The sequence below is a fragment of the Chrysemys picta genome, chromosome 1, assembly GCF_011386835.1.
Source record: "Chrysemys picta bellii isolate R12L10 chromosome 1, ASM1138683v2, whole genome shotgun sequence".
Taxonomy (NCBI): domain Eukaryota; kingdom Metazoa; phylum Chordata; order Testudines; family Emydidae; genus Chrysemys; species Chrysemys picta.
Window position 1 is genome coordinate 155,360,618 of NC_088791.1, and position 25,480 is coordinate 155,386,097.

The 25,480-nt window shown below is 43.2% G+C and overlaps 2 protein-coding genes across 7 annotated transcripts in view; one reads left to right on the forward strand and one right to left on the reverse strand.

Moving 5' to 3' along the window:
- Nucleotides 1-636: 636 nt before the first annotated feature.
- On the reverse strand, nt 637-13,513 carry BLZF1 (basic leucine zipper nuclear factor 1). Of its 4 annotated transcripts, none has more exons than XM_005294533.5 (7): nt 13,392-13,513; nt 12,510-12,580; nt 9,236-9,678; nt 7,913-8,112; nt 4,435-4,563; nt 3,597-3,816; nt 637-2,239 (listed from the first exon to the last, which is right to left on the reverse strand). In XM_005294533.5, exons 2-7 carry the CDS (start codon nt 12,529-12,531, stop codon nt 2,054-2,056), a joined length of 1,200 nt encoding a protein of 399 aa, XP_005294590.2. In that variant the 5' UTR covers nt 12,532-12,580; nt 13,392-13,513; the 3' UTR covers nt 637-2,053. The 4 variants fall into 4 exon arrangements, with proteins under 4 accessions (XP_005294590.2, XP_042708844.2, XP_065443342.1 ...); XM_042852910.2 differs by having other exon boundaries at nt 7,901-8,112; XM_065587270.1 differs by lacking the exon at nt 13,392-13,513 and adding an exon at nt 12,759-13,303 and having other exon boundaries at nt 7,901-8,112.
- Nucleotides 13,413-25,480, forward strand: part of NME7 (NME/NM23 family member 7) — a 200,517-nt gene continuing 188,449 nt past the window's right edge. Inside the window, exon 1 of one of the 3 annotated variants that reach the window (XM_042852905.2) lies at nt 13,413-13,652. In XM_042852905.2, the coding sequence (XP_042708839.1) occupies nt 13,546-13,652 (107 nt within the window). In that variant the 5' untranslated portion in view covers nt 13,413-13,545. The remainder of the gene's footprint in view (nt 13,653-25,480) is intronic. The other 2 variants (XM_065587289.1, XM_024099605.3) reach the window with 2 other exon arrangements.

Below are 25,480 nucleotides of genomic sequence, written 5' to 3' on the forward strand. Positions count from 1 at the left end.
CTAATGCCCATCAGTTTGAATTCCACAGGAGTTACAAGAAAGCTATGTCCACACTACTGAGGTAAGTCGACCTAGTCTATGCAACTCCAGCTATGTGAATAATGTAGCTGGAGTCGACATACCTTAGTTCGAGTTACCGCGGGGTCTACACTGTGTGTGTGGGGGGTCAACGGGAGAAAATCTGTCGACTTACCTTACTCTTCTCGTCGGGGGTAGAGTACAGGGGTTGACTGCAAAGCGATCTGCAGTCAATTGGTGGATCTTTACTAGACCTGCTAAATCAGGGGTTCTCAAACTGGGGGTCAGGACCCCTCAGGGGGTTGCGAGGTCATTACATGGGGGGTCACAAGTTGTCAGCCTCCACCCCAAACCCCGCTTGCCTCCAGCATTTATAATGGTGTTAAATATATTAAAATGTGTTTAATTTATTGGGGGAAGAGGGTGGTGGCGGCGGCAGCAGCAGCACTTAGAGGCTTGCTATGTGAAAGGGGTTGCCAGTAAAAAAGTTTGAGACCCGCTGCGCTAAATCGACTGCTGCTGGATCGATCGCAGAGCAGACCTGCCCTTAGATTCTGCAAAGAGTGTGTGGAATCAAAGACTGTCACAAGTATACAAAATCCAAACCTTCATTCATGATAAAAGTAGGTAGAGAATGTTTATTGTAGCATATTCATTGCACAGGCCAAAGCATGGCCAAGAGTAGCAGTCATAAACTTATGCCTTTTATACCCTGTATACAGTATTAGATTTACCAAATAGTTTTACAGTGACTGGTTTAGAGACCCTTTCCTTAATTACATACCAAAGCTATGTATACTGTGTCTGTTGGGGATGGCAGGATACTAGAGTGCTGCAAGATATCAGCAGGATTTTTCTATGAATATGACTTTTGTTCAAAAAGAGCTCGTAAGCTCCCTAACATATGGTAGAAGATTCATATCCTGTCTAACTTGTAAATAAGCAAGCAGAGAAGAACCCTGCAAGCTTTCTTTTCAGGCTGTATTTGGCAGACTGGTTACTAGTACATACTTTGAACTTGTCTCATTAACCTAGTAAAGCCAGATGAGTAAAAATATAGTATGCTCTGTCACTGCCTAGGCAAACCTAGTATTTGATGATGCAGGTCCCTCCATAGGTATAATACCCATGAAAGATTTTCATGTGTAGTATCTTGCCTCTAAGCATAAGGTAAGTTTCAGTTTTTAAAACTATGCACTAAAGGAACTACATCAATCTTTGCTGAGCATCAGCTATGCAGCAGCTTGGTTCTAGGAGTTAAAATGCTTCCAATCCACTTGTTTCAACCTCATACACACTAGCTTCCAGAATCCATTCAACACCAACTCCTACTTAAACACCTTTCAATTTCATTCAAGTTTCTTCTTAAAGAGGCTTCTCTACCCCTTTCCATCAAGGTAAGACCCATAATGTTAATTGCACCTGATCCTGTAACTTAATTAGGACTATAAATACTTGACCATAGCACCACAGCAAACTGAGTAACACTAGAGAAAAATTAAACCACATAGAAATGATTGTGCATTCTATTGCCCTTTTTAAAATGAAAATACTTAAACAGTAACTCAATGTTTCTCACTTTAGCATTTATTTCAACTCCCTTTTAAAGGAAGCACTATTCAGAGGTTTCAAGTGGATGCATCACTTGTCTCTATGTACCGAAATAGTTTCATGGTTTTGTCTTCCCCTGAGCAGAAATCCATTAAGATTTCATAATATAATTACAAATCCTACACATCTAAGGAGCTATTTACACTATAAATTGTACTGTCGTAACATTTTGGTCTTGCCCTTGTAAATGGGAGCGTTAACCATATTCCAGCCCTGTAGAAGCTATGATCCCACCACCGATTATTGTAGATGGTCCTTAAGCATGAGAGTTATTGGAAGTAAAAAGTACATTTTCTAGCATAACAACCCCCCAAGAAGATAATAGCAAAGAAGGAAATCAGAATGGATAAATCACTACTGTCGTTCAGGGAAAAGTTAGCATATCCAGATACACTGGCTTTATTTGGTCTTCAGCGCAATGATTTTAAAGGGCTATCAGTTCTCCCTGGCAGTGATTGCAGCAGTTGAAAGTTATATTTTCATATCTGGTGTATGGGTGAAACCGACCAATGTTCTTCTTTGTGGAAAGGAAGGAGGGTGGGGAAGGCTCAGAAAAGGGAACTTCTGGTGATGCTTCAGTACAGGCAACTGGATCCAATACTCGCAGCACCTAAAAGAGAATTTCAGTATCAGACATGGACTAGATGTTATTTAATCCAAGATGCTTTATCCTTGACTTCCATTTACATACAGCAGCTGGTGGCTGCTGTTGAGGTGAATGGTAAATTTTATCAGTCCTCATACTTTGGTCAGTTTTTACCTTGAACTGTAATTCTTAACATTGAGTAATTTCATAGTGTAGTGAATATAGATTCACAAATTTGGAATCTCTTCATCAGAACTAAGGTAATGTTTTTTTTTTAAAGGCTACAATTAAATTCATTACAGGAAGGGAAGATCAGAGGTTCAGAAAAGAGTGACCTCTGAACTAATCAGATGTATTTGCAAACATGCTTGAGTCCAGCAATATGCCGCAACTACGTGCACAGTGCTTTATGCCTTCAGCTGCTTGAGAAGTGTACTGATAGCCACCTCGTACACTCCTGGGGGTGGTTCAGCTCTAGTAGAGGATAGCTTGTTAGTTTTAAAATATGTTTTTTGGCAGTTTTATGCATGGAATACTCCTCCTATGGAAATGGGTAATACTACAATGATGACCAAACACTAAAGGGAAAGGCTAAACGCTTTCTCCACTACTTTTATCATCTTCCCCAATTTTCCTGGATTTTTTTGAGGGGGGGGGGTGGGGGTTGGGGAGGAGCCTACTTTTGGAGTGAAGCAGCTAGGCTGGGAGGGGAAGCAGTACTTTCCCTTTAAAGTCTTCCTGCTTGTTATTCTAGCCCAGCTGCTCATTGTCTCTGGAGAATTGGCTCATCTACATCTTCATTAGGTCATTGTTTCAGTCTTAATGTTCTAATGATCTCCTTGCCCTAATATAAAGCTATTGATTTTGAAATGGAATACCTAGGCCTCAGGTATGCCCCAAAATTATAGCTGGCAGGGATATAGTCTCAAGTCCAGACTATATATTGGGGGGGAAAATCTATTAGAGCCAAAGTCTAAGAGAAAAGGAGGGAGAAAAAAATCCTCCTGCAGTTTCCTGGAACATGAGGATGACAAAGAACAGAGTCCTCTATGCATGATCACCATGCAGCTCTAAATTAGTAGTACAGAGATTAGACACTGCACTAAGGCATGCTACTGAAAAGACACAGTGGTGATGTAGGCTACCTCCTGGTGTGCCAGGGAAAGTGTAGGGAAGTGAGAGGTTTTCCAGTTTTTAAATATTTGCTTAGGAAATGGTCTTTTAAATTAGGTGTACTGAAAAAGCTCTCTATTGCCCATGCACTTTACTCTTACTCTAGATTGTAATTAGTTCTCATGCACCAGAAAGTTGCCTTTCCTGGAAGCTGCACCTATGCAGTGCTAATAGGGGCACAAACTTGGAGCTATAGTAAGGGTTTTACCATTTCAGCCATTTTCTCAGCGGGAGTGTTGCAGAACTCTGTCGGTGGGGAAGTCTTTTTTGGAGTGTTAGTGCCAACATTTCCAAGAAGGTGGGAGCTCACTGCTTTAGCCAGTTTATAGTTCACTGCTGCTAGCTCTGCTGTAGTGTGGGGTTGAGCACTAGGATAATAAGTCTGCTGCCTCCCCCATTGTAGAGAAACCAGCAGCTCTTCTAACAATCTGTTCAGGGAAAAATTGAATTGTTATAGTAATGATGAGTAAATCATTTATACAGTGCAATCAATATGCATGGTGCTGTACAAATAGAGGCCATCTTGCCCCAAGGAACTTACAATTCAAGTCAGACAAGGGATATAAAAACATTCAAGGAAACATACAAATAAGAATTAAATATTTAAACAAGATTAGGCCATATGGCCATTCACCAGAGACTGTAGCACAATAATAAAATACAAGGCTTGAGGAGCCAATCATGATTAGAGAATTTGGTGACAATTGGTAGACTAAGTCAGGAAGACTGAGGTCCCATACATTTATCTTTTGCTAACCGAAGAATCTCAACCCTCACCTAGGGCTAACAACTCTTTTGGGTGAAGAGGGAAGTTCAACTGATATGGCTCCTTCAATCCTCAACCTTTCTGCTGAGAGGCGGCCAACAAGAGGGCTCCATGTATAGCAATCACAACAGTGTTTTTTGTAAATACTTATCTACCAGAAATAGTGGTGAGAATTGATTCTAGGGCAGAAGACTACCTAAACTGAGACCACAGTAATAAAAAAATGCACAGAGTAACATTTAGGGCAGGAAAATGAAAAGAATGTAAAGAGTAATCATACTTCTGTGTATCAATCATTTCTTGACGGAACTGGTCACGTTCACTCAACAGATCCTGAATTGCACTTTGTGCATCCCGGGTTTGGCGCTGAAGAATTGCTCTGGCATTGGTTAGCTCATCAGCCATGACTCTGCAAAAGAGGAAATCCCCAATAAATCAGCTACTTTTAACAGTCAAGTTAGAAATAGAATTAGTTTTCACTTTTGGTTCTGTTGCAGATAGTTTTAGCAGATGAAATATTTCAAGGATTAAGAGCAGTCAATTAAAACTGATGTTTGCCTGGCTTTTTTTTTTTTTTTAAACTGAGGAATAGGAAATGTTTTGTAATAAGGAGGCCTTTTGGGGCTCATAGGGGAAGCTGCATGGCACACTAGATAATGTGAGCAAGGTTGTAAGGACCAAACCAACACAAATATCAAAGACAGGATCATCAGCAAGGGTTAGCAAGGCACAGTTGCTTCCTTCCCTCTACTCTCAACTGTGGGATCAAGAAATGCAAGCCCTTACCAGGGCTTAGTCAGGAAGAAGAGATAAAGATAAGAATGGTCATACTGGGTCAGACAAATGGTCCATCTAGCCCAATATCCTGTCTGACAGTGCTGGATGCTTCCAGCAACTGGAGGTTGAGGGACACACTTGCATCCCTGACCATATTGGCTAATAACCATTGATGGACCTATCCTCCATGAACGTATCTAACTTTTTTTAAAACACATTTATACTTTTGGCTTTCACAACGTCCCATGGCAACAAATTCCACTGGTTGACTGTGTGTGGTGTGAAGAAGTACTTGCTTTCGTTTGTTTTAACAAGGCCTGCTGCCTATTAATTTCATCAGGTCGTCCCTGGTGGTTGTGTTATGTGAAGGGGTAAATAACACTTTCTTATTCACTTTCTCCTCACCATCCATGATTTTAGACCTCTATCATATCTGCCTTAGTCATCTCTTCTAAGCTGAACAGTCCCAACTTTTTGAATCTCTTCTTGTATGGCAGCTGTTCCATCCCCCTAATCATTTTTATTGCCCTTCTCTTCACCTTTTCCAATTCTAATATATTTTTTTAAGGTGGAGTGACCAGAACAGCAAACATTAGTCAAGTGTTTACACCATGGATTTAAATAGTGGAATTACGATATTTTGTTTTATTATCTATGCTCCCTAATAAAAAAGTCACTTTTTTAGATTAGGAGAGAGGGAGCTATGGAAGGCACTGTGGAAAATGCTTCCGAGGGACTCCCAAAGGCTACATTAAAAAGGAGGGTTTTTTTGGACTATGTTGTTGCAAAAATTAACTTGTTATTTGGGGTTGGATATACATTTGATTGTTGCCTGAAAAAAAGGGGCATCTGAGACTTTATTTTATCAAAATTTGTTACAGACCAATCTGAAAACATGCAATCCGGGAAGAGGGATTCTTGTGTTAGCCAGTGCAGATTGTTTGGCACAACCCTCGGGCCACTTACAGGTCTGTAATACAGAACAGGCAGCTTCGTAGTAACTGATTGTTTAAACTCAGTCTCAAAAGTATGTGGTGTTTGATTAAAAAATTAGCAGGAAGTCGCTATTAAACATTTTAAAAAGTGTTTTGGGACAAGTTAATGCTGTTGACAAATGTAAGTAACAGCATGGGAGAATAAAGTCCTCTTTTTCCAAAGAGCGGGGTGAAGCAAAGAGCATTGACTGCACAGGCTGCCCCACTAATATGCCTCAAGAATGGCCTATGGGAAGTCATCTCTGGGAAATAAATCAAGGGGGATAGCAAGTGCATTCAGTTTCTTGCTCATTTATTTATTTGCCTCTCTGTTGAGACTAACAAAGGTATGGGTAGATGATCTAGACACAGATCCCTTAGAAACAAACTAATAGCTATCAGATCCCAACCACTTTTGGTCACTCTCAATTACCAATTTAGAGGAAAGAGATTGTCTGAGGGATTAGAGACTGCTGATTCCATTGGAGATTTTCCTTTAAAAAACATTACAAAGGAGGAGATACAACATGTAAATATACACATCTCTCAAACTATCACCTCACTGCCTCTTTCAAAAATGGACAAACCAAAAGACTCAGAGCAGTGGGTTACAGATAACTCAGCAAGTACCAATCCATTGTCACATGATGCTCCCACAAGTGTGACTCTCAGCCCATGACATAGGCACACCAATAATGCTGAAGAGCCCAATTAATTAGGAATGGTGACACCTGACTGATTAAACCCATATTTCAGAGACAGTCCCTAATATATTAAGTATTTATTTACAAAGCCAATGCAGGAAGCATATACTACAGGTTTCAATATTAATGAGATGCTTCTTTGTAAAATATTCTGATGAAAAAGTATTAAACTAAGCTTCACCACATGCCTATGAATTAGGGAAGGGATAATCTGATCAGTTCTCTTAACCCTGCATTTCAGTTACAGGTGATTTACTGAAGGTCACACAGGAAGAGTTGGAATAGAGCCCAGGAGGATTCGACTTCCAGTCCTCAGAAAATGCAAAACACTTATCCGACCATCACTCACAGAGACACACTACACAGACTATGGAATTCCTCGTTCTGTAGTTGTAGGAATATAAGAAGAGATAACTTTAGATTCAAAAATCTCACATTCTTCTTCACTGGCTGAATAAGAAAAATTCACCTAGTAAAAAACCAAACACTAAAACCACAGTCAGCATTCGCCATCATAGCGTGTGGCCGTCATCAAATCATGCACCTAATGCGGTGATTATATTATATACTCTGGCTTGCCACAACATGGCTCACACTTTAAGGGCTATGGCCTGTCAAAGCCTGCAATCACATTAAAATTTGAGAAGAAAGTTACTAAATTGTCATTAGTAGTCAGAATTGCAAACTCTAGTTGGTGTTCTCTAATATGTATATCTTGATCCGAGTCTCAGGTTCATGTTTGATGGGAGAGGGACCTACTCTTTCATCATTAAATACTGGATGAAGGGAGAGGAAACATTATAAAGCCAGTAGTTTATTTTGAGTTAATGTGCAAGTAATCTGACTTGGTTTATTCATTTTGCACTTGCAACTGGCAGTTCTTTTTGACGAGCTAACTTTTTTTAATCCTTTTCTGTGCCAATAAATGTTATCGTCATACAAGTTGGAACCCTGCTTTACTAGCAGCATGAACCCCTTTTCAGCTTGTCATCTGCACAGCTGTTTATATATATAAAAAAAAATAAAGTTTATGGTATTACAATTTTAGGTAAGGACACTGAAGATACACAAGTGTACATAGGGATGAATAATTATTCAAAACTGTACAAACAGTGACCAGAAACATAAGAAAGCAGAGCTGTGGTGGTTGAAGTTTTCCAGATCTCAGGATAGATTTCCAGTTCAGAGTAGGGATTCCTACAGCTGTTCCCTTGCATATATGTATTTCAAAAGGGTCTTTCACTATACTAATTTAGCAAGGGAGCCCTAAGACAATAGTAGTGACACAGACCTAAAACCATACCTGCTTGCTAGGAATTTGCTGCGCCACACATCACACTGTATAGACATCCGCTCTAACTGTTCAGACAGCTGAGACATATTCCGGCCTAGGGCCTCATTTTCTAGAATCAACTGATTTTTCTCACGCGCCATGCGTTCAAAGTGATATTGCAGGTCATCCCCAACAGAAGCAATAAGTAACTTCTTCAGCTCTCGATTCACCTAGAATAGGCCAAGGATAGAACAGCTATTATAAGTCATATTTCTAATCACAGTGTGCTTCTAGAAAGCACATTAGCTAACAAAGATTCAGACTGATTTCCCAATATGTCAGGCTTTTGTATGGAAATAATTACAAGACACTTGAAGAACTGCAACTAGGTCAGATACATGTCCTTTGGGGAATTTGAAGGACAAGTGTTTAATGCCTCATGATTACTAAAGGATTCAAGACATGCAACTTATTTGCTATAGCTGTAGTTGTTTAAATAAGCCTGTATAACTAATGTCTGAAAGAATAAGTACATTCATCTACTACACTGAGAAGTGAACAGAGGGAAGCATGCAGGCTTAATTTACAGAAGGAGTAGCCATTTAGATATCTGCAGTTTATATTAGGTAAGACATCCACTCATCTGTGTCATAACCCAACCACTAGCTAAAAGGGGTTATGAAGAAACTTGCCCTACGGGTGATTTATTTGATAGTTATCCACTATGGGGCTTCTTCCACCTTCCTCTGAAGCATTTGGTAGATGCATCAGGCCATTGTCCTAGAAAGGATACTAGACTAGGTAGAACACTGGTATTCTCTGTATAGCAATTTCTACGTTCAGTAGGGAAAAATTATTTTTGTAGCTGAGTTTATGGTGTTGCCCTCTGCAGAGTATTTTATACAGTGCAGCAGGCCAATTTTCTATATTTGCATGCGTCCGCTCTCTTTGTTAATGATATCAAGACTCCCTTTGTGATTACATTTTTAAAGTAATGAATGTTTCTGCAGTCATAACAGCAGAAACAAAATGTAGTGGGTTTTAGAAAGAACAAATGGTTGGAAGCTAAAGCTAGACAAATTCAGAAAAAGGTGGATATTTTTGAGTGAGTGTAATGAACCAGTGGAACAATTTACCCAGGGAAGCGGTGGATTCTCCATCATTTGATGTCTTTAAATGATATATTCTATAGCTCAAAACAGAAGTTATGGGTTTGATTCAGAGATTACTTGGCAAGCTTCTCTGGCCTGTCTTATGCAGAAGGTCAGACTATACCATCATACTGGTCTCAGGCTTCCCAAACAAAATAAAGCTACAAATCTATTGTCACAAAAACAATCCTCAATGTCTTACCTCTGTCTGTACACGTAACTGGTTGGAAAGACCTTCTTTATCCTGTAGCAATCTCCTTTCTGAATTCTTGAGCTTTTCTACTGCATTTTTTAGCTCCAACAGCTCTTTCTTGGGTTCTATGACTCCATCTGACTGGCTGAAGTCCTCTCCTTTATGGTGTCCCAAGGATTTAGCCACCTTAGCATTTTTGGTAGGAATAACATGAGTTATAGCAGCTTTCGGAACCAGTATTCGAACAGCTTCAATCTCCACTGACTTATCACTGTGTATTTTCCCTAGTTGGAGAACTCCAGGACTCAGGGAAGAGAAAGCTTTCTTGTGTGGACTGTGATGGGCATGACGACTTGTATTGTGGGCTCCAGCAATTACTTCCACAGTTTTAGGTGGCTGCTCAGTTTCCATGCCATCTCCAGGTCCACGGATGGGTGACGAGGCATAGTCGGCTAATTTGGAGATAATGGGAAGATAATATATTTATTTTATTATGCCACTGGGAGTTGCAGAAATTCAAAGAGAATGGCAACAAAACTCTGGAAGGAGCTTGGGTTTTACAATGCACAAAGCAGCACAGTGCTTGGGCACTGATTCAACTAGGACTCAAAAGGGAAAGCGCACTCAAGTAAGTGTGTTCATTAATCAGTAAGGTCAGTAATACAAAATCCAGCCATCTATCTGATCAGGACTTTTTTTTTTAAGCTTTATTTATATTTACATGCTCATTGCACAAACAAGACTATATAGATAAAATTGTCAACAGAAGCCACTTTGCAGGAAATCTATATGAACTCACTACATTAGCCACTGAACCTTGACTTCAAAGCCAAGAGGATTTCACTCCTTCACTGCTGAAAAGCATTAGACTGCTTCACAACAACTTTAAAGAGATACTATCAATACAATATATTCATAAGTTTTTTTCCTTAACTGTGTTTAGTAATAACTTAGTTGTAAATCCTGAAAAATTAAAAAAACAAAAACAAAAAACTTTTCACTATTTGTGCTGTTTTACTTCATTGTCCAAAAAGGGGGGGGGGGGGGGGGAGGAAGGGAGGAATGGAAAGAGGAATTAACTAATCACTTCCTGTTTCTGGTTCTCCTGCAATCCTCTCCCCCAGTGCTGGCATGTTTGGGTTTCTACCACTGCAGAGCAATGTTTAATAAAAAAAAAAATCTAAACACAAACATTTTACTAAACATTTCTGTTGATGCTGGATTTTATTAAATTGCATACAACCCTAAACTGGTTGTAAAATTGTCACTATGTCACACTTTCTGCCTAGAAAACAAGCATTTCCAAGTACTACCACACTGCAGGGACATGGAATGGTTGATCTTCAATGCTATTTTCTATTTCTAACATGTATGAGTCTAAATTGGTGAAAGATGTTCCAGAACACCGAAGACTGATGTTTGACTTTTTCATCATATGACCCAATTTATGTCGTCGTCACACTTCAGCAGCACTGCACCCTCTCCCTGGTCCACCAAGGGCACCCATTTTTAGGTTTTCACCTCTCAACCATTACTTTGGTTGGGCAAAAACCTGTGTTTCTCTCCCTTCTGACCAAGGTTTTTCCAGGCTCACAGTTCTCTGCCTACACTATGGTATTCCCAGCAAATCAGACCTGCCTCAGCAGGCCAGCGTCTGTGCATTGCTTTCTCTCCGAAGGCTTATGAACAGTTTAATTGCCAGCAGTTAAAAGTTACCACACAGCCTTTTGCAAGCAAGCACATTTATTCCTAAAATGAAAGCATTACAGAAAAAACTATACAAAACAATGAGTTCCTGTATGCCTGCTAAAAGCTTACTAGGTCACCCATCTGTCTTATGGGGCCTCAGTTGGCCAAAGTCCTTCCAACCTTCCCCGGCCTCCCTTGGACAGAAGGTCCTGTCCATTTGCTGGATCAGAAAGAAGGCCTTGAGTCTATTTAAAAATCAGGCTATTTATCCATAGGACCTTTCTTTATCTATTGGTCTCTGGAGAATCCAGTTTGAACCAGCATATGTGAGCCTCTCCAGATGGTGATACCTCTCTAGCAGTGTTACAACCTGAGTGAATTTGCCTAAACACCCCTCCACACACACACCCGTTCTTAATTCCTGGAGGAGCTGTGGTAATTCCATGGGGGAGGATGACATACCATCCTTGGCCCACGATACATAAATTTAATACAGTAAGATCTCCCAAAGATATTGCAGGAAATTGCTATATCTGTCTCATATGTAAACCCAGAAATAACTCAAGAGCTCAACTAGTTAACAGATAATAGCGAAGAGCTTTTTAGAATTTAGTTTTTTCAAGTCTAGTCAAGAAATCTTTTTGATAGAAAACTGATTTCTTGCTAATGTAAAACAATATCTGCAATAACTGAATCGGTATCCTTTGCCTCACGCAGTTAGTAAAACAGGGTCTGTTGTGTTCTTTCTTGCCAATGCTAATCTCTCCCTGGTTATTAATGCCTTTGTCACATCCCACCTGAAGTAACACATTATGCCTGCCTAAACCAACATTGAGAAAAGGTGGGACTAAGAAAAAAATATCTTCAGAGAATAAAATTCTTAGGGATTTAGAGTATTCCCAGCAAACCATGTCCATTAAGGTGTAAAAGAGTGACTTCTTACCACTGTTGCACAATAGGCAAGTCCAAGAACAGACTATATACATTTTGCTGTGCCTCACCACTACAGTGTGACATAAGGACAAAGTGAGAATCCTTAATTTTGAATTTCCTAGTTTTGGCAGATTTAGGTACTTTGCCTACAAATTGATCTATGCCAGCACAAAAGTCTACTTGTGCAAGTCTGTTTGCAAAAGTGGGGTCTTAATGCTTAATTCATTATTCTACTGTAATAAAAGTAAGGGAGCCAAATAAATGCTAGACACCTATCTGCTAGGAACTAGATGAAGAGCATCATCTCAGGCCATCAAAGAGTAATAACTTTCAGTTGTTACTGTCCTGGCCTGATATGAACTAGGGATCCAAAAGGTAAAAGAAAACATTTCATTACCACTTCCACCCAGGCTCTTTACTATATCTCTGCTTTTCACTGCAACAACAAAGATTCCCACAATCTTTCCCCCCTGAGATACAACTTAGAGAATTTTTCACTTGACCACAGCTCAATACTAGATACTGTTTTCACCTCTCAGCTCACAGAGAGCTGAGAAGCTAGCATCTAGCATACACTGCAGCTCTGTTCTTTAATTAAACACCTCCAAAGTGAATACAGAATTACCAGAATGTATCTATTTAGTAAAGGAAGATCACTTACCTTTCTTCCCTAGAGATGTCATTTTCCCCCTTCTGGCTGATGGAGCTGTATGGGAGAGAGGACGACCAAATCTAAAAGAGGAAAACGCCCAGGGTGAAACAATAATTAGTCCTCTAAAACGTGCCTGTTAATTTTGCTAATGTTTCTTCTGAACTCTATTTTGTCCCTCTACGACATGGAGCAGTAACTCCACTGATGTGCGCCTTGGGACAGGACCGGAGCTCTCTGTGTCTGGAAAGGGCCTAGCACCTTTTGGGAGCGATCACCCTCTCGGGAACAGCAATAACGCGGCTACGTTCTGTCACGACGAGGCAGTTTGTTTTTCTTGTTGACGCGGTCTGCTCCGCTAGGCCAGCGGAGATCTGACCGGGCCCTGTCCGGGGGAGGGGGCCTGGCCTGGGCCAAAGTCCCCTCTCCTGGCAGCTGCTGGACACAGGCCGGTATTAGGGTTGCCAACCCTCCGGGTTTGGCCGGGAGTCTCCGGGAATTAAAGATTAAATCACCGGATTAAATCTCCCGGAAAACCGCCAACCAAAACCGGCCACGCCAGCCGGCACGTCCCGCCCACGCGCCACAGGCGGAGAACACCGGGGGGCTGCTGGGCCGAGCCCGGGGGCTCAGGGCACTGGCAGAGCTGCGGTCCCCGGCTCGGCCCAGCGAGTTCCGCCCCCGCCTCAGCCCCAACAGGCTCGGCCGGGAACTGCGCCCATCCTGCGGGGCCGCGAGTCCCGGGCCCAGAGCCGGGAACCCCCAGAGATTCCCCGGGCGCGGAGGGCGGGGGGTTAAAAACAAGCCCCACGCGCAGGGTCCCCGGCTGCGGCGAGCCCGCAACACGTAGAGCGACCGGCCCCGCCCTCCCCGCGAGGGGCGTGACACACTCACCGGGCCGCCGCGCGCCGGGTCTGCCTGTCACCCCCCAGAGAGGGCTTCTCGGGCCCCCCACCAGCCAACCGACGCTCCCGTCCCTTCCCCTCCCCCCCCCGCACTTCCGCCACCTCTTCCGAGGCACTTCCGGGTTACTCACGGTCGCGCGCGCATGCGCGGGGGTGGGGCTTCGGTTGCCAGGAAGCGGCTTGGGCAGAGAAGGCGTCTCGCTGAGTTTACGCTGCACCCGAGCCCGGAGGCGGAGGGGACGGTGCCATGGTGAGTGCGGGACAAGGGCCCACGGGGGGCTCTAATCGGGATGGACGTTACAACCCTCCCCCCCTTCTTCCTGCAGCATGGTCCGCCCCGACCCCATGGAGCGGGGGAGTCCACTGCCCCTGCGGTCCCGCTCCCCCCAGGCACCGCCGCTGATGGGGCAGGTGGGGGGCTGGCTCCGCTCCCTGGCAGGGCTGGGACCCGGCTGGGCGGCGGCGGCGCGGGGCTTGTCTCTGACCTGGGGAGCGGCCGGGCTGCTTGTCACGGGCGGCTGGTCCGCGCGCGCCCTGCGACTCCCGGATTTTTGGCGCATCCTCCCTTGCCGTAGCGCCCAGCAGCGGCTCCCGGCCCCGTGGTGCGAGGCGCTGTACAAACTCACGGCAGAAGGAGGCGCCGGCCCCAGACCGATGATCCTGTGGCCGAGCCCCCTTCTCCCTCTGCCTGGCAGCAGACAAGGGGTGAGGGGCCCCGGCGGGGTGTTGGCAGCAGAACCAGCCCATTGCAAACCAGTCCCGGGGGGGGGTCATGTGGCTAGCGGGTACTGGGCAGGCCCCACCCCTGTCTCCATTCTTCCACCACCTTGGGTGAAGCAGGAGCCTTGGCATCCAGCCCCGGCTTGAGCTTTGGTTTGCCACCTCTCAAGCATCCTCTTCCAAGGCAGAAGAGTTGTGTTGTGACATCAAGTGCATCTGCACTGGTAAAGTTAGTACCCGTAGTTCAATAATTGCCAGCCACCAGTCAGCTCTCCCTGCGTTAAGCTGTTAGCGTGGCATGGTAGTAAAAATGCTCCAACCCTTTCTACAGCAGAGTTGACATTCTTGCTATGACTGTGGTTGCTGCACAATTGGTGTCAGTTGCTCTAATACAGGGGTGGGCAAACTATGGCCCGCAGGCCGCATCTGGCCCGTTGGGCCTTTTAATCTGGCCCTCGAACTCCCGCTGGGGAGCGGGGTTGGGAACCTTCCCTGCTTCAGTGCTCCAGCCAGAGAGCAGGGGCGGGGGCTTGCCTTGCTCCACTCCAGGTGGCTCCCGGAAGCAGGAGCAGCCAGGAGGCTCTGCACACTGCCCCCGCCCCAAGCGCCAGCTCCCATTGGCTGGAACCTCGGCCAATGGGTGCTGCGGTGGCGGTGCCTGCAGATGGGGCAGCCTGCAGAGCGGCGTGGCCCTGCCTCCGGAGGTGTGCTTCAGATAAGCACCGCCTGGATCCTGCCCCCCTGAGCTCCCCCCCAAACCCTGATCACCCTCAAAACCCTTTGATCCCAGTCTGGAGCACTCTCCTGCACCTCAAACTCTTCATCCCCCAACCCCACCCCAGAGTCTGCACCCCCAGCCGGAGCCCTCATCCCCCCCCATGTGCCCCAATCCCCTGTCCCAGCCGGCCCTCCATACAATTTCCATACCAAGATGTGACCAAAAAGTTTGCCCACCCTTGCTCTAATATGAGCGTTGATTTTCCTGGTGTTGACAAAGTAATTGAGGCCCAATTTTAGCCTTTAGAATATGTGGTGTTGGGTATGCTACAAAATAAAGAAGAGGAGAAAGCAAGAAATAGTATGGATTTAGGGGACCAATTTAATCCTGGAATGGGTTACCTAGGGAGGTGGTGGAATCTCCTTCCTTAGAGGTTTTTACGGTGCCCTTGATGGGACAGGGCCAGCTCTAACTTTTTTGCCGCACCAGGCAAAAAAGAAGAGCGCCGCCCTGCCGTACCCCCCCCACGAGTGCCGCCAAAATCCCCGCCCCCAGCACCAGGCCCCCGAAGCCCTGCCCGAAGCCCCGCCCCCTCAAAGCGCCGTGCTGCCTTAAGCCCCGCCCCCAAGCGCCGCGCTGCCCAAAACCCCCACCCCCCCCGAGTGCCGCACTGCGCCAGCCCCCGCCTCCCCAAGACCTCGCCCCCCTTCCGAGCTCTGCGCTGCCCGAAGCCCCGCCCCCTTCAGAGCACCACGCCACCCGAAGCCCCGCCCCTCTGAGCACCACGCCGCCCGAAGCCCCCGCTCCCCCCTCCGAGTGCTGCGCTGCCAAATCCAAAAAATAAAAATAAAAAATCGAGTGCCGCCCTGCCCCAAGCCTGCACGTGCTTGGTCGTCTGGTGCCTGGAGCCGGCCCTGGGCTGGGATGATTTAGTTGGGAATTGGTCTTGCTTTGAGCAGGGTGTTGGACTAGATGACCTCCTGAGGTCCCTTCCAACCCTGATATTCTATGATTCTATGGTGTAACTCCACTGAGATCTGTTATTTCTATTGCTAATCTTGGATTTCATAAAAAGAACAGGAGTACTTGTGGCACCTTAGAGACAAACCGCTTTATTTGAGCATAAGCTTTCGTGGGCTACACTGTAAGAGGCCAATCAATTGAGATGAGCTATCATCAGCAGGAGAGAGAAAAAAACCTTTGAAGTGATAATCGAGATGACCCATAGAAGGTGTGAGGATATTTTAACATATTTTAACATGAGGAAATAGATTCAATTAGTGTAATGACCCAACCATTCCCAGTCTCTGTTCAAACCTAAGTTAATTGTATCTAATTTGCATATTAATTCAAGTTCAGCAGTCTCTCTTTGGAGTCTGTTTTTGAAGCTTTTTTGTTGCAAAATTGCCACCTTCAGGTTTGTCACTGAGTGGTTAGAGAGATTGAAGTGTTCTCCCACTGGTTTTTGAATGTTATGATTTCTGATGTCAGATTTGTGTCCATTTATTCTTTTGCGTAGAGACTGTCCGGTTTGGCCAATGTATATGGCAGAGGGGCATTGCTGGCACATATCACGTTGGTAGATGTGCAGGTGAATGAGCGACACCATCATAGGGCCTAATCACATCAGCCACGCCATCAGGGGCTCATTCACCGGTACATCTACCAACGTGATATATGCCATCATGTGCCTCTTACAGTTGGTATGGCTACTTCCACCTTTTCATGTTCTCTGTATGTATAAATATCTTTTTTCTGTGTGTTCCATTCTATGCATCCGATGAAGTAGGCTGTAGCCCACGAAAGCTTATGCCCAAATAAATTCGTTAGTCTCTAAGGTGCCACAAGTATTCCTGTTCTTTTTGCGGATACAGACTAATACGGCTGCTACTCTGAAACTTGGATTTCATAGATTCCAAGGCCATTGTGATCATCTAGTCAGACCTTCTGTATACCTTGCTCCATGACCTTAGACAAATTGCTTCCTCTTCTCTGTGGCTAATTTTTCCATTGGTCTTTCTTACCTACCTCCCATGGATGTTGTGAGGCTTAATCTATTAATGGTTATAAATTATGTTTAAACTGTCCAATAAATGGTGCTAGGAAATTGCAAAATATTATTGGTTACCTAACTGGGTAAGTTTCTTGGGGTTGTGAGCAGACCTGTTGTTAATGCTTTATTGGCCTTTTAATGCAGGGGTGACCTTAAGCACAAGTAGTTGGAGTTCCATACAGAAACTCAAGAGACAGTGCAAACCCCTCTCCAAGGTGGAGTCAATTAATGGATTAAAAAAAAGAAACTATTACACTTTGATTCCATTAGTGCCTGGCTCATGTTTAATAATGCAAACAAAACTATAGAATGCTTTTTGAGGGACTTTGATGAAGAAACATCTGAAGATTATAAAATGCTGAATCTCACTGTCTAAAAAGGAACACAAGACTGATACTGATAAGAAACTTTAGACCCAATTTTGTCCTATTTATGTCAATGAGAGCCCTGTTTATGTATCCTAGGGCATAATTTGGCCTTTAAACCTACTTAAAACAGCTCAAATTTCTCTTGTGGTCCCCCATCCTAGTCAGAAGCTTTGTTTATAAACTAAAATTCAGAACATAATGTAGGATCAGTTTTCCCCACTTCAGTAGCACAGTCATTGTCAGTCTTCAAATCTTGATATTCTATTGGATCATCCCAGGAGAAACATGAATAAATAAATTGTGTCCGCAACAGTCCTGTTGCACCAATCAACATAGAAAGTATTTTAGTGAAACCCACCCTTTTGTAGCAATCTGTAATTGTTATGATTGTGGTGTGCTTCCAAGCATCCCTTTATTTGTAAGGTGGAATCAGGTACACACAAATTGTTTTTAAGAAACATGTTGCTTTTTTTTACTGTTTCCTGTAACAAAAGACCAGTTTCTCACTGCAGTCCGTATTTGTTCCGAGAAGCAGAGTTACTCTGTTGACATCGTAATGCTTATGAGCAAGGCCCTTGTATTATGTGCGACATTAACCCTAGATTTTGTGTCAAGTTATATGGGAGAACGGCACTGAATTCTGTGGAATTATGTGACAATGTTAATTGATTACAAAACAATTTTGTTAAATTGTGTGACTGCTAAAATGAAGGAGTCATGGGATAGGCAGTGGCAGAAGGAGGTAGAGCGCTGTATGGGGGGACAAGGAGGAAAGAGGCTCCTAAGCAGTGCCAGTGCAGAGTTGTACTCTTGTGAGTCTTAGAAGATGTACAGCAGGGGAGATGTCTGTCATGCTGAGCTCCTAAACTCTATGGGAGAAGAGTTTAATAGCTATGCATCTGAGAAAGGAGCCTGCTGTGGTGAACTCCTAATCCCTCTATGAGCAGAACTCCACTGTGTAGAAGGAGGGATGTTCTAATGCAGGGGTAAGCAACCTATGGCACGCGAGCTGATTTTCAGTGGTACTCACACTGCCTGGGTCCTGGCCACCGGTCTGGGGGGCTCTGCATTTTAATTTAATTTTACATGAAGCTTCTTAAACATTTTTAAAACCTTATTTACTTTACATACAACAATAGTTTAGTTATATATTATAGACTTATAGAAAGAGACCTTCTAAAAATGTTCAAATGTATTACTGGCACGTGAAACCTTAAATTAGAGTGACTAAATGAAGACTCGGCACACCACTTCTGAAAGGTTGCCGACCCCTGTTCTAATGGTTAGGACACTGAGCTAGTGGTTCAGTTCTCCGCTCAATCAGATTTCCTGTGCAACCTTGGGCCAAGGCGCTTAATTTACTCTGTACCTCAGTTCCCCATCTATACATTGGGGATAATACTTCCCTATCTCGGTGGGGTGTTGTGAGGACAAAAAAATCCATTAATGATTGTGTGGTGCTCAGATACTCTTGTGATGAAGGCTGTATAAATAGGTAGAAGCTTCAGGATGGCAGACCCTGGCTTATACAAGCCTCCCGCAACCCTTTCCAGGAGAATATTTAATTTTTTTCTGTCCTTCATACTCCTTTATGTTACCAGCTGCCCCAGCCACTCACATAACATAGTCTCCTTCTGCAGTGGTCGTGAAATAGTGTGAGGACAAGCTAAGAAACTAGATGATGTGAAAATAGCCATTTTACGAATGTATCTGCATTATTTGAAATTCATGCAGCGTCTTAGCAGAAAGGTAAATTGTGTGGCCATTGTACACCTTGTAACTCATTATACACCTGGGTCCTGCTTAAAAGGTGAATGTTCTGTCTGAACATCAGAAGGGTGTTAATAATTGCAACTTTCATTTCAAAAACAGCTTGTCTCAAGAATATTGAATTAAAAATAAAATGCTTCTTCCTGTAGATTTAGACCTTATACTCTAAACCAAAATTCATCCTGAAGGTAATTATTATATCCTGAAAATCGGACAGACCCTTTACTACAGCATTGCTCCCAGACAGCAGTATAAACAAAGAATTATGGTCGAGACAAGGTGAGTGAGGTAATATCTTTTATTGGACCAACTTCTGAAGAAGAGCTCTGTGTAAGCTCGAACGCTTGTCTCTCTCATCAAGAGAAGTTGGTCCAATAAAAGACATTACTTCACCCAGCTTGTCTCTCTAATATCCTGGGATGGACATAGCTACAACAACACTGTATATAAGAATTATGATGGCATTCATTAAAACATTTATAGAACTCCCTGAAGAGAAACTATTACAAATCACACTGTCGCTGTGGAACCATGAAAATTAAAATCTTAACTGAATCACAGGTTTCAGAGTAGCAGCCATGTTAGTCTGTATCTGCAAAAAGAATAGGAGTACTTGTGGCACCTTAGAGACTAACAAATTTATTTGAGCATAAGCTTTTATGGGCTACAGCCCGAAGAAGTGCATCCGAAGAAGTGGGTTGTAGCCCGCGAAAGTTTATGCTCAAATAAATTTGTTAGTCTCTAAGGTGCCACAAGTACTCCTGTTCTTTTAACTGAATCAGTTTCACACTGGTCTTATTTATGATGCAAAAATATTCAGAGTATAATTATATTGGGCCCAGTGCTACAGTCCTTCCTGGCAGTACATTGGGATTTGTGTCTTTATAAATTGTAGAATTGGGCCCATAATTTTGATGTGAACAAAGGGAAGCGGAGGAGCTCTGAAATATTCTTTAAATACTTACGTTTCTATGCTAGTGCATTGGTTTAGAGATCAGCTAATATTAATAAACAGTTTGAAACATTGCCATCCAGTGGCAAAGAGAAGTAACTCAACTACATTCGGGGATTTCATTGTCTGCATGTGTGATCTGCACCTGTTGTAGATTGTACACTGGTGAAGACCCTAAAGGAATCGTCTCGTGTGTCAGCAGAAGGTGTCAAGTGTTTACTTGACTGTTTTTAATAAAAATTATATGCTTTGATATAATTTCACACAAGGATGGGTAGGAACATTAAATGCCTCTTAAAAATATAAATGTCTTTTTAACAATGTCTCTGTCACACTCTGTGTGAATCTAAAAAGCAAATCCAGATGCACTAGCATGCCATTCGGTAGGAGCAACTGGTTTACTCCCTGATCCTGCAAGTGACTGTGTGCAAGCACTCTGGTGTATACACACAGTCTTTTGACATCAATGGACCTCTTGGTGTGTGCAGTAGTGTGCTTGCATGCAGTTACTTGGCAGACTGGGGCCTTCATTTTCTTTACTCCTTAAAATAATATTTCTTAGTGCTTGTCAATTTCAAAGTTCATTGCAAACAATCTTTGCAACACTCAGGTAGGCAGATATTATCCCCATTTGATAAATGAGGAAACTGAGGCACACAGAGACAAAGTGATTTGTCCAATATTACACAGCAAGCCCTCCATCCTGCTAGCACTTACTCACATGCTTAATATTAAGCCTATGAATAGTCTCATTAAGTTCAATGGAAGTTGGGTGCCAACTTCCTTAGGTTTCTTTCAATCTCACAACCTAGTTCTGTATGACATAGAGCATAGAGATGTCAGAGTTTACTGTCTTGTCATTCTGATTACCATCTTGCTTTTTCCACCATTGTAGTTCTGACTTGATTTTAACTGCAGTGTCCTTGAAAATTTCTTAAGCTAGATGGCAATGTGTTACAGCAACAGTAAACTTGGAATTCCAGCTGTTGTAGGAGTCTCCAGATGGTGTAAATTGGCATAGCTCTACTGAGGATCTGGCCATTTGTTTGCACCTTTAAAAGCATCCAAGGATATTTCCATCCTACAGAACCTGTAAAAACTCTTTGTATGACAAGGGCCAGCTTTTCTATAATAGACTTTACTCAACATTGTTCCCCGTTCGATGTGCTTTTGTTGTGGAACAGCCAGCTGTAATTTAAAAGGATGGCATTTCCTTTTTCAAAGAGGCTTCTTGAAAAAGGCATAAAAAGAAAAGGTGCTTTTCTGTTGCCTGATCAAGGTTTGCATCCAGGGGCTGAGCACGACTGATGTACCAGAGAAGGATCCCAATACTAATAGTAGTGTAGATATGGGAGCCATGGCCTCTGACTCCTCCAGTTCTCAGTTAGAAACCTCTGTGACTAAATGAGCCACAAAGAGGAGTTTCCTAACTCATTGGCTTCGTGACTACTCCTGTCTGCAGCATTTCAGTGCAAATGAAAATAAAGTGATATGTGCAATATGCTAAAAAAGCCAATACAGACAAAGAAAATGCCATAATTGTGGGCCTTAACTAGCTCATTGGCTGGTAAATCTTCAGATGAAGAACTAGGAGAGTTTATTGGGGTCCTTGATCAACTAATGTACTCTACTATTGCTAAGTTACCCTTTGGGCAGACAGGCCTTGTACTCTGTAGAAGATATGGCTAATAATATCCTGGAATTTCTGGGCTGTGTAATTAGAAAATAAACTGATACAAAGATACAAGCTTCTGCCCTTGGCATCCAATAAGATAAAAAGACAGGTGCAGTAATGCAAAATAAAACAACCTTTCCCATTATGTTTGTCTGATTGACCCACAGAAAACTTGTTCCAGTTACTCATTTTGGGTCAATACTGCCACCCTTATGGGATTACAGTACACATCAAGTAAAGTACTACTCTGCCTATGTAAAGTTGACAAAATCAGGACCCTGTGTGACATGCAAATAACTTACTGGATGGGCCAAATCGTAGCTCAGCTTTGCAGAAGTTGGTGCCCTCAATTTTTTTTTTAATACATCCAAAGTTATGGCTCATGTGAGTGATGTGTGTAAAATAATTGCCAGCACAGGAGACAAAGTAAACATCTGCTAAGGTTAAATCCTGTATTAATAAATTCCCATTGCATCACCTATAAGTTGTCTCTTGGGAGCTTTCAGACTCCTGGTGCAGTTCCTTATTTGTAATAACTTTGTCAGATCATTTTTATTACTTTAAATCCATTTCAAGTGTTGCGATAAAGGGAAAGAGATCCAGGATTTACTGGATGAGCTATCATTGAAAGTAAAAGAAGCTTATGGAGTTTGTTAGTTGGCAGTGCGAAGTCTAGACTGACTAGTTATTTTAACCTAAGGTCTGATGCCAAAGCCAGTGGTTTTACAGAGAAATTGTCCCAGCAGATTTTGTGTGGGTAATATTTGTACTTAAGGCTGTCTTGTCACAGAACTATTTCTTGTTTGTCAAAAGCAGGATCTGGACATTGCAATTGTATAGGTTCCAATAAATCTACTGTCAGCTCTGGAGAAACGAAGACGGTCAATTACCTTTGGGCAAAGGGCAGCCTAGCTGATAAGAAGAGACTAGTGAAATAATAGATTGAAGGCATCCAATTTTATACAGGGAAGAGAAATATTGAGTCCATAAAAGTGATTAGATGTTTAGTTGCCAAAGAATGACAATAACATACTTTAAGCAGATGGTGTATTTGAAATGAGATCACTATCCTGTTAATCCCCAAGTGATATTGCACAGTGGGATAATAAGCAGCTAACAATACTGGTCAGCCGCTATAGGAATGAAAAATAGCACAAATGTGGTCTGGGGCCTGAAACTGGTTACAGGAATGGTCTCTGTTATGATGGTGTGCTTAAAAACTGCTAAGGAGCATCAAAAACACGGGATATACACCCTCCTTTTAAATGGATGCATGTATAAGTCTAAGCATATTCTGTCTTTTAAACACTCCAGAACTTGAGGATGTTCAGGCTCATCTGTGCTTTTAACACTTGTTGTGCCTAGATGCCATGCTGATTAGCACCTTTTTAAAAAATTCCTTTTAGAATAGCACAGTTTTTTTACTTCTATATGGTAGTGCTAATAATACTTTGAACTTCCGTGATTACTTCTGAAGTACAAGCACCTCTCAGTAATGCTTTTGTTTATTAAATGGGGAAATTGAGGTAAAAGTGTTTAAGTAACTTGCCCAAGGTAACCCAGAAAGTCCATGGAAGATCCAGGAATGAAATCCAGTGGTCCTGGCATAGCCAATGAAATTGAAAGGTGGCAAATTAAAAACTGACAAAAGGAAATAATTTTAAAAGGAAGTATAATGACACGTGGGACTCAGGGCCACAGGACATAATTAAGGATGGGAGCTTAGCAGATATCAATATGGATAATAAGAACATCTACAGTTTCATTACACAGGATAAATGTATACAAAAAGTCAAAATCCTTCTGTTCCAGAACTCATGGTAACTGTTATATGCCTGGAGTAAGAAAGAAATTTCCCTTATCTGTTGGTTACTCCAAAAGTGACTATCATAGGATTTCTCGCATTTTCCTCTGAAGCAGGTGGTATTGGCACTTTTGGAGACAGGATATAAGGACTCAGCCACATCCCCTGTGTTTCAAACATTTTCTAGGTGAAGAGGACTTGACTGCTTAGGACACCCCAGTCCATGCCACTTAAAATTTCTAGAATGCTTGTGTACATTACATGTCTAAATGTTGGCTTTATAAAGCCTTCATCTTTGAATTTCTCCTAATAACTTGTTATTTTTCTAAGTATAGTTTACTATATAATGTTTGCTACTATCCACAAGCTAAATATAATGTCTTAAATAAGATAATAAGAAATTGGATAACACCTCTAATTTGACAGTATTTAAATGAAGCATTCAGCCCCACTATGAACACTAGATGGTGCTCTTTTATTTGCAGAGACATGGCTTTTATAAGGTTTGTTCAAAATACAGGTCTGTTGCCCAGTGATATATTATGAGTTCTGTGTACAGTGTCTTTATTAATTTTAACCACTTCATTTTGAAAGAATCCACTTTCCGCTAAGTAGTGTGAAATTGTGTAAAAGCAGTACTAGGTGCAACCTTGTTGAACAGGGTTATCGTGCAGTTTTGCTAGGCTGAAGGTAGCATGGCTCTGCCTCCATTGAGGACAAGGCCAGTTAGTTGCTGTTGTTCAGAAGTGAGAGAGAAACCTTTTTCTAAAGAAGAGGTTGGAGACTAGAAATGATGGGTGAAACTGCAGACCTTGGTTCCAGAGCCTAACTTCCCTAGCGTTTGGGGGTGGGCATATATGAGGTTTTATTTTAGCGCAATATAGAGAGGACACATCAGCCTAGTTCAAATGTGTCCCAGTGCCCTCCAGTTTTGTGATTTTGATGGGAGGAGGGTAATTTGGCTCTGGAGCTGAGATCAGATTTGGGTGGGTGTGTTATTAAATTGTGGGTAATTGGATTTTTTGAGTGAACCTGACAAATTCAGTGGAAATTGAATTTGAATATAAACAAGAGGGGGCTCTGGGCTGGTGTACGAGGGGGTGTGGGGTCTGGGAGGGAGTTTGGTTGCAGGAGGGGGTTCTGACCAAGGGCAGGGGGTTGGGGTGTGGGAGGGGATGCGAGGTGCAGGCTCTGACCGGGAGGCACTTACCACAGGCGGCTCCCCGCTGGCAGCGCAGCAGGGCTCTAGCCTCATGCCACTGCTGGAAGCAGCTGGCTGCTGGCACGTCTCTGTACGCCCCTGGCGGGGGGGAGGCGGCTCCGCGCGCTGCCCCCAGCACCACCCTCATGATTCCCGGCCAATAGGAGCTGTGGGGGCGGTGCGTCTGGGCGCGGGCAGTGCATGGAGACCCGCTGCCCCATTCCCCTCAAAGGGCACACAAAGATGTGCCAGCAGCCAGCTGCTTCCAGGAGCTGTGTGGGGCCAGAGCCCTGCTGCGCTGCCGTCCGGGAGCCCAGAGCCTTCACCTCGCACCCCCTCAAAAAACAGCTGCCCGCAAGGGGGCAGCCGAAGAGCCGCAGGTTGCTGACCCCTGGGCTAGGAGAATGATCTTTGGAGCAGCATTGTGAGTGGATATGAGCAGGGCAAGATGGCATTTGTCGAGGCCAGAGAGAAGGATGTTACAGTGATCGAGATATAAGATGATGAGAGGCTGGATAAAAGCTTTAGCAGTGGATGAATAGGAACAAGATCACCATCCTGCCTGAGAGAGGAGGTTGTCGGAAGAGCTTTGGGAGGATTTATGTATGGCCACAACAGGATCTTAGGATCTCTAAGTACTTCATAAATATTCACTTATTCACTAATCATAAGTAGACACTGAGGTACAAATAAACTGATTTTTTTCCCCAGAGGCGCTGAGCATTAAATCTCCATTTGAATTCAGAGGGAGCTGTGGGTGCTCAGTTCTTCTGAAAATCACCCTTGGTAACTTGCTCAAGGTCATCCAGGAAGTTGA

Coding starts and splice junctions, on each gene's coding strand:
- BLZF1 (XM_042852910.2), bottom strand. CDS start 12,531: ATGACATCTCTAGGGAAGAAAG. Junction 9,679..12,509: donor GACATCTCTAGGGAAGAAAG/GTAAGTGATCTT, acceptor TCTCCAAATTAG/CCGACTATGCCTCGTCACCC. Junction 2,240..3,596: donor CTGAGAAAATGGCTGAAATG/GTAAAACCCTTA, acceptor ATTCTCTTTTAG/GTGCTGCGAGTATTGGATCC.